The 12,010-nt window shown below is 62.3% G+C and overlaps 1 protein-coding gene across 1 annotated transcript in view; it reads left to right on the top strand.

Moving 5' to 3' along the window:
• The first annotated feature begins 1,427 nt into the window (after positions 1–1,427).
• The window catches only part of tmem141 (transmembrane protein 141), a 34,868-nt gene continuing 24,285 nt past the window's right edge, over positions 1,428–12,010 (top strand). The window contains exons 1-3 of the mRNA XM_072488072.1: positions 1,428–1,569; positions 11,495–11,561; positions 11,652–11,735. Coding sequence (XP_072344173.1) covers positions 1,516–1,569; positions 11,495–11,561; positions 11,652–11,735 — 205 coding nt within the window. The 5' untranslated portion in view covers positions 1,428–1,515. The remainder of the gene's footprint in view (positions 1,570–11,494; positions 11,562–11,651; positions 11,736–12,010) is intronic.

Consider the following 12,010-nt stretch of genomic DNA (forward strand, 5'->3'; position numbering starts at 1 on the left):
TTTATATATTTGTAGAAACGTTTACTATCTGTTTTTATATTCTGAGCATGTTTACTCTCATAATCTATCTTACTCTTCTTTATAGTTTTTTTAGTAGCTTTCTGTTGCCCCCTAAAGATTTCCCAGTCCTCTAGTCTCCCACTAATCTTTGCCACTTTGTATGCTTAGTCAGCCATTTCCCAGCCAATACGCTGGAGAGGGATCCTCATTGAGGCATCTATAAGTGTCAACAGGAGGTGCAGGAGAGTGCACAATTACTCCTCCCTCCTTTAAATAAACGTTATGCTTCTCTTCCTGGCAAGGGTGACGTTAGACGTGTACAGTTGAAGGCACGCATTACTACAAGGATGTGATTGCACTAGAGAAAGTACAAACGTGGGAGTATGAAATAGAACTGTCTAGGGCATTGGTTGGACTGTACCGAGAAATTTGTGTTCAGTTTGGGTCCTGACTGAGGAGGGTATGTTGTGTTTGGTGTTCGGTGTCTAGCAAGGAATCTACCAAACAACTTGACTTGTCCAAACCAGGATCTTTATTGAATCACAAGTGGTAAGATTGCGATCCGTTACAGAGCAAGTTATCATGGAGTTTTTTTGTACTCCTCTGGAGCTACACGTAGCACAACTGTTCACTTGTATGCCTCTTGATGCCAGATGTGCCCCCACTTTTATTGGAGGGCCTTGTCACATGACCACTGTTTACACCTGCTGGTTGGAGGTTGCACCACCAGCCATCTATGATATTGCTTACAGGCGCATCACCACAGGATATACTTTCATTGGAAACAGACACAGTTCACCAGGTTCATTCATGGGAGGAAGTGGCTGCCTTATGAGGAAAGATTGGGCGAATACACATTGGGGTTTAGCAGAATGAGAGATGATCTGATTCAAACATATACGATTCTGTGGAAGACTGACAGGGTAGATATTGAGAGGATGTTTCCTCTGCGGGGAATCAAGAACCAGGAACACAGTTTCAAAATTAGGGATTTTCCATTTAAGGTGGAGGTGAGGAGAATTCATTTTCTCAGAGGGTCATTAATCTTTGGAATTCTCTTCCACAGAGAGCAGTAGAGGCTGCGTCAATGAATATATTCATGGTTAAGTTAGAAAGATCAGCCCTGGGACATTGCTGCAGGATATTGCCCGAAGCTCAATCATCTTCACCCTGAGCAGTGACAATGGAGAACTCTGAAATCCTGAGAATCCATTCACGGATGCTAAGGAAAATCAAAAGGGCTGCAACGCGACAATGTACCTGGTCCGGTATTCAGGCCGGGCCAAGCCGGGCAGGGCCGGGCCAAGCCGGGCCGGGCACAGCCGGAAAAGGCCCACCCGGGCACGCCAAGGGCCTTGACATCGAGCAGCAGCACATGTGCCGTGCGCAAAGTCTGACCCTCCCCCTCAACAACATTCCCAATCCCCGCTCCGCTCCCGCCCCGGACTCCAGTCCGGGTTTTCTTCAGCCGCCTCCAGTTTAGCGAATTCCAGGCCGCGCTTTCCCGGTACCGAGATGGTCAATCTGGGGCTGAGCCGAGTGGAGGAATCGGTGGCGGCGAAACACCCGGTAACCCGCCCACCCGGTACCCCCCCCCCCCCCCCCCCCCCAAACACCCGGTAACCCGCCCACCCGGTACCCCCCCCCCCCAAACACCCGGTAACCCGCCCACCCGGTACCCCCCCCACCACCCGGTAACCCGCCCCCCCCCCCCCACAACACCCGGTAACCCGCCCACCCGGTACCCCCCCCCCCCCCAAACACCCGGTAACCCGCCCACCCGGTACCCCCCCCCCCCCCAAACACCCGGTAACCCGCCCACCCGGTAACCCCCCCCCACCACCCGGTAACCCGCCCCCCCCCAAACACCCGGTAACCCGCCCCCCCCCAAACACCCGGTAACCCGCCCCCCCCCCACCACCCGGTAACCCCCCCCCCCCCACCCACCACCCGGTAACCCGCCCCCCCCCCACCACCCGGTAACCCCCCCCCCCCCACCCACCACCCGGTAACCCGCCCCCCCCCCACCACCCGGTAACCCGCCCCCCCCCCCACCACCCGGTAACCCGCCCCCCCCAAACACCCGGTAACCCGCCTCCCCCCCCACCCCCACCACCCGGTAACCCGCCCCCCCCCCCCCACCACCCGGTAACCCGCCCCCCCCCCCCCACCACCCGGTAACCCGCCCCCCCCCCCCCCACCACCCGGTAACCCGCCCCCCCCCACCACCCGGACACTCGCCCCCCCCCCCCCACCACCCGGTAACTCGCCCGCCCCCCCACCACCCGGTAACCCGCCCGCCCCCCCACCACCCGGTAACCCGCCCGCCCCCCCACCACCCGGTAACTCGCCCGCCCCCCCACCACCCGGTAACCCGCCCGCCCCCCCACCACCCGGTAACCCGCCCCCCCCCCACCACCCGGTAACCCGCCCCCCCCCCCCACCACCCGGTAACCCGCCCCCCCCCCCCACCACCCGGTAACCCGCCCCCCCCCCCCACCACCCGGTAACCCGCCCCCCCCCCCACCACCCGGTAACCCGCCCCCCCCCCCCACCACCCGGTAACCCGCCCCCCCCCCCCCCCCCACCACCCGGTAACCCGCCCCCCCCCCCCCACCACCCGGTAACCCGCCCCCCCCAAACACCCGGTAACCCGCCTCCCCCCCCACCCCCACCACCCGGTAACTCGCCCCCCCCCCCCACCACCCGGTAACTCGCCCGCCCCCCCACCACCCGGTAACCCGCCCGCCCCCCCACCACCCGGTAACCCGCCCGCCCCCCCACCACCCGGTAACTCGCCCGCCCCCCCACCACCCGGTAACCCGCCCGCCCCCCCACCACCCGGTAACCCGCCCGCCCCCCCACCACCCGGTAACCCGCCCGCCCACCCACCACCCGGTAACCCGCCCGCCCGCCCCCCCACCACCCACCACCCGGTAACCCGCCCGCCCCCCCACCACCCACCACCCGGTAACCCGCCCGCCCCCCCACCACCCACCACCCGGTAACCCGCCCGCCCCCCCACCACCCACCACCCGGTAACCCGCCCGCCCCCCCACCACCCACCACCCGGTAACCCGCCCGCCCCCCCACCACCCACCACCCGGTAACCCGCCCGCCCCCCCACCACCCGGTAACCCGCCCGCCCCCCCACCACCCGGTAACCCGCCCGCCCCCCCACCACCCGGTAACCCGCCCGCCCCCCCACCACCCGGTAACCCGCCCGCCCCCCCACCACCCGGTAACCCGCCCGCCCCCCCACCACCCGGTAACCCGCCCGCCCCCCCACCACCCGGTAACCCGCCCGCCCCCCCACCACCCGGTAACCCGCCCGCCCCCCCACCACCCACCACCCGGTAACCCGCCCGCCCCCCCACCACCCACCACCCGGTAACCCGCCCGCCCCCCCCCCACCACCCGGTAACCCGCCACCCCCCCCAAACACCCGGTAACCCGCCACCCCCCCCAAACACCCGGTAACCCGCCACCCCCCCCAAACACCCGGTAACCCGCCACCCCCCCCAAACACCCGGTAAACCCCCCCCCAACGCCCGGTAACCCCGCCCCCCGAACACCCGGTAAACCCCCCCCAAAAAAACAACCCCCACCCCAACACCCGGTAACCCCCCCCCCAAAAAAAACCCCACCCCGACACCCGGTAAACCCCCCCCCCCAAAAAAAACACCCGGTAAACCCCCCCAACACCTGAGAGCCCACCTGGGAGCCCTCCCCCCCCAAACACCCAGGAACCCCCCCCCCAAACACCCAGGAACCCCCCCCCAAACACCCGGGAACCCCCCCCCAAACGCCCGGGAACCCCCCCCCCCAAACACCCGGGAACCCCCCCCCCACAAACACCCGGGAAACCCCCCCCCCACAAACACCCGGGAACCCCCCCCCCCAAACTCCCGGGAACCCCCCCCCCAAACACCCGGGAACCCCCCCCAAACTCCCGGGAACCCCCCCCAAACACCCGGGAACCCCCCCCCCAAACACCCGGGAACCCCCCCAAAAGAAACAACCCCCCCAAACACACAGTAACACCCCCTCCAAACACCCGCTAACCCCCCCCCCCCCAGACACCCGGTAAACCCCCCCCCCCAACACCCGGTAAACCTCCCCCAACACAAGGTAACCCCCCCCAACACCAGGTAACCCCCCCCCCCAAAAAAGCAACCCCCCCCCCCAAACACCCGGTAACAACACCCGGGACCCCCCAAACACCCGGGAACCCCCCCCAACACCCGGGAACCCCCCGCCCCAACACCCGGGAACCCCCCCCCAAACACCCGTGAACCCACCCCCAACATCCGGCAACCGCCCCCCAAAAAACAACCCCACCAAACACCCAGTAACACCCCCCCCCAAACACACGGTAACCCACCCCCCCAAACACCCGGGAACCCACCCCCCCCAAACACACGGGAACCCCCCAAACACCCAGGATCCCCCCCCAAACACCCGGGAACCCCCCCAAAAGAAACAACCCCCCAAAACACCCAGTAACACCCCCCCTCCCCAAACACCCGGGAACCTCCCCCCAAAAGAAGCACCCCCCCCAAAAACACCCGGTAACACCCCCCCCCCAAAACACCTGGTAACCAACCCCCAATATCTGGTAACCCCCCCAAAAAAACAACCCCAAACACCCGGTAACCCAAAACCCGGTAACCCCCCCCCAAAAAAACAACCCCCCCCAAACACCTGATAACACCCCAACACCCAAACACCCGGTAACCCCCCCCCCCAAAAAAAAAACAACCCCCCCAAACATCCGGTCCCCCCCCCCTCCGAAACTAATCCGGTAATCCCCCCAAAAAATACACCCGGTAACCCTCCCCAAACACCAGGTAAACACTCTTTCCCCCACCCCCCTCCAGACACCCGGTAACCCAACCCCCCCCTAAACACCCGGTAACCCAACACCCGTTAACCCCCGCCAAACCCCCCCAAAACACACGGTAACCCACCCCCCAACACCCGGTAAACCCCCCAAACATCCGGTAACCCCCCCCCCCAAACGCCTGGTAACCCAGCCCCCAACACCCGGTAAACCCCCCCCAACACCCGGTAAACTTCCCCAAAAAAACACTTGATAACACCCCCCAAACACCCGGTAACCCCCCAACACCCAGTAATCCCCAACACCCGGTAACCCACCCACAAACACCCGGTAACCCCCCCCCCAAAACCCCCCCCAAACACCCAGTAACCCCCCAATACCCGGTAACACCCCTCAACACCCGGTGTACCCATCCCCAACACCTGGTAATCCGCCCCCCAAAAAAACACCTGGTCGCCCCCCCCCCCCCCAGAAAAACACCCGCCCAAACACCGGTAGGCCTGCCCAAACACCGGTAGGCCCGCCCAAACACCGGTAGGCCCGCCCAAACACCGGTAGGCCCGCCCAAACACCGGTAGGCCTGCCCAAACACCGGTAGGCCTGCCCAAACACCGGTAGGCCCGCCCAAACACCGGTAAAGCCAGCCCAAACACCGGTAGGCCTGCCCAAACACTGGTAGGCCTGCCCAAACACCGGTAGGCCTGCCCAAACACTGGTAGGCCTGCCCAAACACTGGTAGGCCTGCCCAAACACCGGTCAGGCCCGCCCAAACACCGGTCAGGCCCGCCCAAACACCGGTCAGGCCCGCCCAAACACCGGTAGGCCCGCCCAAACCGCAGTAAGGCCCGCCCAAACTCCGGTAACCCCGCAATCACCCGGTAACCCCCCAATCACCCGGTAACCCCCCAATCACCCGGTAACCCCCCAATCACCCGGTAACACCCCAATCACCCGGTAACCCCCCAAACACCCCGTACCCCCTCAAACACTCTGTACCTCCTCAAACACCCGGTCATCCCCCACAAACAACCGGTAACGCTTCCCCCCCAAACCCCGGTAACACCACCCGGTAAGCCGCTTCTCCAAACACCCGATAACTCGCCCCTCCGAACACCCGGTAACCCGCCCCACTCCAAAAATACAGTATAACCCCCACCCAAACACACGGTAACCCCAGCCCACCCCCACAAACACCCGGTAACCCCGCCCCCATCCCCAAACACCCGGTAACCGCCCCCAAACACCCGGTAACCCCCCCAAACGCCCGTAACCCCCCATAAAACCCCGTAACCCGCCCCCCAAGCACCACGTAACCCCCAAACACCCAGTAATGCCCCCAACACCCAGTAACCCCGCCCCCAACACCCTGTAACCCCCCAAACACCCGGTAACCTCCCCAACAGCCTGTAATCCCCCAAATACCCAGTAGCTCCCCAAAAACAAGATAACACGCCCCAAACCCTGATAACCCCCCCCCCCAAACCCCGCTAGCTCCCCCAAACCCTGGTAAACCCCCCAACACCGGTAACCTCCCCCAAACACCCGGTAACCACCCCTCCCCCCAAAATCACAGTAACCCCAACTTGGGAGACCTCCCCCAAAACACTTCCGTAACCCCCCACAAACACCCGGTAAGCCCCTCCCCCAATCATCCAGTAAACCAGCAAAACACCCGGTAGGCCCCGCCCAAACCCCAGTAAGCCCCGCCCAAACCCCGGTAAGCCCCGCCCAGCCAGCCAGTAACCCTCCCCCTAACATTCCGTAACTCCGCCCAAAGCCCAGTAAGCCCTGCCCAAACACCCAGTAACCCTCTCCCAAACGCCCGGTCACCCCCCCAACACCCGGTAACCCCCCCTCCAACACCCAGTAACCACAACCCCAAACACCCGTCAACCACCCCCCCCCCCCCAAACACTCGGTAACCACCCCCCCAAACACCCAGTAACACGCCACCCCCCAAACATCCTGTAACACCCCCCCCCCCAAAACACCCAGTAATCCGCCCCGAACACCTGTTAACCCCCCCCCACCCAAACACCCGGTAAAACCCCCAAACCACGGTAACCCTCAAAACACCTGGTAACCCTCCCCCAAACTCCGGTTAACCCCCTCACCCAAACACCCGGTAAACAACCCAAACCGCGGTAACCCCCCAAAACCCCTGCTAACCCTCCCCCAACGCCCCGTAACCCCTCCCCCCCAAAACCCCGGTAACCCCCCTCCCCACACACACTGTAACCCCCCCTCCCCCAACACCTGGTAACCCCCCTCCCCAAACACCCCGTAACCCCTCCCCAAACACCCCGTAACCCCTTCCCAAACACCCCGTAACCCCCCCCAACACCCTGTAACCCCCCAACACCCCGTAACCCCCCCAACACCCCGTAACCCCCCCAACACCCCGTAACCTCCCCCAACACCCCGTAACCTCCCCCAACACCCTGTAACCCCCCCAACACCCCGTAACCCCCCAACACCCCGTAACCCCCCCAACGCCCCGTAAGCCCCCCCAATGCCCCGTAACACCCCGTAACCCCCCCCAAACACGCCGTAACCCCCCCAAACACGCCGTAACCCCCCAAACACGCCGTAACCCCCCAAACACGCCGTAACCCCCCAAACACGCCGTAACCCCCCAAACACGCCGTAACCCCCCAAACACGCCGTAACCCCCCAAACACGCCGTAACCCCCCAAACACGCCGTAACCCCCCCAAACACGCCGTAACCCCCCAAACACGCCGTAACCCCCCAAACACGCCGTAACCCCCCCAAACACGCGTAACCCCCCCAAACACGCCGTAACCCCCCAAACACGCCGTAACCCCCCAAACACGCCGTAACCCCCCAAACACGCCGTAACCCCCCAAACACGCCGTAACCCCCCAAACACGCCGTAACCCCCCAAACACGCCGTAACCCCCCAAACACGCCGTAACCCCCCAAACACGCCGTAACCCCCCAAACACGCCGTAACCCCCCAAACACGCCGTAACCCCCCAAACACGCCGTAACCCCCCAAACACGCCGTAACCCCCCAAACACGCCGTAACCCACCCCCCAAACACCCCGTAACCCACCCCCCCAAACACCCCGTAACCCACCCCCCCAATCACCCCGTAACCCACCCCCCCCAATCACCCCGTAACCCCCCCAAACACCCCGTAACCCCCCCCAAATACCCAGTAACCCCCCCACCCCCAAACACCAGTTAACACGCCCCAAACCCTGATAACCCCCCCAAACCCCGGTATCGCCCCCAAACCCTGGTAACCCCCCCAACACCGGTAACCTCCCCCAAACACCCGGTAACCACCACCCCCAAATCCCGGTAACCCCAACTTGGGAGACCTCCCCCAAAACACTTCCGTAACCCCCCCAAACACCTGTGACCCTCCCACAAACACTCGGTAAGTCCCTCCCCCAAACATCCCGTAACTCCACCAAACACCCCATAACCCCCGCAACCACCCCTTAACCCACCCCCCAAACACCCCGTAACCCACCCCCCCAAACACCCCGTAACCCACCCCCCCAAACATCCCGTAACCCCCCCAAACACACCATAACCCCACCAAACACCCCGTAACCCCCCCAAACACCCCGTAACCCCCCCCAAAACACCCCGTAACCCACCCCCCCAAACACCCCGTAACCCACCCCCCCAAACACCGGTAAGGCCCGCCCAAACCCCGGTAATTTCATAGAATTTCATAGAATTTACAGTGCAGAAGGAGGCCATTCGGCCCATCGATTCTGCACCGGCTCTTGGAAAGAACACCTCCATCCTATCCCCATAACCCAGTAACCCCACCTAACAATTTTGGACACACAGGGCAATTTTGGACACAAAGGGCAATTTATCATGGCCAATCCACCTAACCTGCACATCTTTGGACTGTGGGAGGAAACCGGAGCACCTAGAGGAAACCGTAACCCCCAAACACCCGGTAAACCCCCACAAACACCCGGTAACCACCCCCACAAATCCCGTTAACCCCCCAAACACCCGGTAACCACCCTCCCAAACCCTGGGTAACACACCGAATCCCGGTAACCCCCACCCCCACAAACACGGGTAAACCCCGCCCCCCACAAACCCCAGTAAACCCCCAAACCCCGGTAACCCCCCTCAAACCCCGGTAACCCCCCTCAAACCCCGGTAACCCCCCTCAAACCCCGGTAACCTCCCCCAAACCCCGGTAACCCCCCTCAAACCCCGGTAACCCCCCTCAAACCCCGGTAACCCCCCTCAAACCCCGGTAACCTCCCCCAAACCCCGGTAACCTCCCCCAAACCCTGGTGAACCCCCGAACCCCGGTAACCCCCCCAAACCCCATTCACCCCCCAAAACTGCGTAACCCTTCCAACCACGGTAACCTGCCCCAAACACCTGTAAGTCTCCCCCCAAACACCCATTTACCCCCCCAAACACCCAGTAACCTCCCTCAAACCCCGGTAACCTCCCCCAAACCCCGGTAACCCACCCCAAACCCCGGTAAACCCCCCGAACCCTGGTAACCCCCCCAAACCCCATTTACCCCCCAAAACTGCGTAACCCTTCCAACCACGGTAACCCGCCCCAAACACCTATAAGTCTCCCTCCAAACACCCATTTACCCCCCCAAACACCCCGGTAACCTCCCTCAAACCCCGGTAACCTCCCTCAAACCCCGGTAACCTCCCCCAAACCTTGGTAAACCCCCCAAACCCCGGTAACCCCCCCAAACCCCGTTCACCCCCCAAAACTGCATAACCCTTCCAACCACGGTAACCCGCCCCAAACAACCCATAAGCCCCCCCGTACACCCGGTAACCCCCACTCCCCCGACACCCAGTAACCACCCAAACACTCTGGAACACCCCCATAGTTGGTAAGCCCCTCACAAAACCCCGGTAAGCTGTGCCCGGTCCCCGGTAAGCTGTGCCCGGTCCCCGGTAAGCTGTGCCCGGTCCCCGGTAAGCTGTGCCCGGTCCCCGGTAAGCTGTGCCCGGTCCCCGGTAAGCTGTGCCCGGTCCCCGGTAAGCTGTGCCCGGTCCCCGGTAAGCTGTGCCCGGTCCCCGGTAAGCTGTGCCCGCCCAAGCCCGGTCCGCCCCGCCCAAGCCCGGTCCGCCCCGCCCAAGCCCGGCCCGCCCCGCCCAAGCCCGCTCCGCCCCGCCCAAGCACCCCCCCCCAAACACCCGGTAAGCCTCCCAAACCCCCGGCAACACCCCCAAACCCCGATAACTCCCAGGACCCAGTAATCCCCTCCCAAACGCAGTAAATCCCCCCCAAGTCCAGTACATCCCCAACCCCGGTACATCCCCAACCTCCCAAACCCGGTACATCTCCCCCCGCCCCAACCTCGGCAAATCCCCGCCCCAACCTCGACAAATCCCCTCCCCAGCTTCGGCAAATCCCCGCCCCAACCTCGACAAATCCCCTCCCCAACCTCGGCAAATCCCCGCCCCAACCTCGACAAATCCCCTCCCCAGCCTCGGCAAATCCCCGCCCCAACCTTGACAAATCCCCTCCCCAACCTCGGCAAATCCCCGCCCCAACCTCGACAAATCCCCTCCCCAGCCTCGGCAAATCCCCTCCCCGACCTCGGCAAATCGGCGACCCGACCTCGGCAAATTCCCGCCCCGACCTCGGCAAATTCCCGCCCCGACCTCGGCAAATTCCCGCCCCGACCTCGGCAAATTCCCGCCCCGACCTCGGCAAATTCCCGCCCCGACCTCGGCAAATTCCCGCCCCGACCTCGGCAAATTCCCGCCCCGACCTCGGCAAATTCCCGCCCCGGCCTCGGCAAATTCCCGCCCCGGCCTCGGCAAATTCCCGCCCCGGCCTCTGCAAATTCCCGCCCCGGCCTCGGCAAATTCCCGCCCCGGCCTCGGCAAATTCCCGCCCCGGCCTCGGCAAATTCCCGCCCCGGCCTCTGCAAATTCCCGCCCCGGCCTCGGCAAATTCCCGCCCCGACCTCGGCAAATTCCCGCCCAAGCCCTGCAAATCCCCACCCCCGCCACAAACGCGGGAAATCCCCACTCTCTCCAAATCCGGCAAATCCGCACCCTCCAAACTCTGCAAAATCCCAGCCCCCAACATTCGGCATACCCCCCCCCCCAACATTCGGCATACCCCACCCCCCAAACTCGGCAAATCTTCCCCCCCCCCCCCCCCAAACTCGGCAAACCCCCAACCCCCCCCACCCCCAAATTCAGCAGATCCCCACCTCCCAAACTCGGGGAAAAAAAAACCAAACTTCGCAAATGCCCCCCCCCCCCGGACTCGGTAAACCCTCCTTTAAATCTGGTTAAATCTCCCCATCAAAGCTCGGTTAAATTCTCCCACTCCCCCGTAACCCGGTTAAATCCACCCATAATCCGGTTAAACCGCCCCGTAACCCGGTTAAATCCCCCCATAATCCGGTTAAATCTCTCCGCAACCTGATTAAATCCCCCAAAACCTGGTTAAATCCCCTCGGGAATACGGTTAAATCCCCCCCGAAATGCGGTTAAATCCCCCCGAATTCGATCCCGGCCCCGGGTCACTGTCCGTGTGGAGTTTGCACATTCTCCCCTTGACTGTGTGGATCTCACCCGAGTTTTGGGGCGTGGGGTTCTGTAATCGGAATGTTTACTGGTTCCGTAATTTCCTCTCTTTACCCTGCAGGGTCTCCCAGAGTATGCTGCTTGCCAGTCACATGCATTTATGAAGGGGGTTGGCTCCCTTGTATTAGGTAATCTGTTGAGTTTCAATAGTTGAAGGTGTAACCCCTTTGAGGTCCTATTTAATGGTTTTGCAATTTTCTTTTTTTTAAACTCTCCAGGTACCAGTGCTGCATTTATGATGCAGAGGCTGCTGAATAAAAAGATTCCTTTCCCATTGCAGTGGAATGTGTTACTGTCGGTAGGTCAGTACATTTTTTATTGTTCTACTGCACAAGTTTGTAAATTGATTAGTACCTCTTGCTCCATTATGTAACACTGCCAATTCCTGAATCTTCTTCTTGTCATGCCCACATGACTAATCCTATATAATGCCAAATGAACCTTCACAGTTTCAAGAAGGAACTAGACTGGTTCTTGCCGAGAATGGAAGTTAAAGTTCCTTTTACTGCAAAACTGAGCAAGTTCTGTGCTGTCAGAGGCACCATCGTTCAGATGTGAATTTAAACCCCATCTGCTT

This window comes from Scyliorhinus torazame, chromosome 22, assembly GCF_047496885.1.
Source record: "Scyliorhinus torazame isolate Kashiwa2021f chromosome 22, sScyTor2.1, whole genome shotgun sequence".
Classification (NCBI taxonomy): domain Eukaryota; kingdom Metazoa; phylum Chordata; class Chondrichthyes; order Carcharhiniformes; family Scyliorhinidae; genus Scyliorhinus; species Scyliorhinus torazame.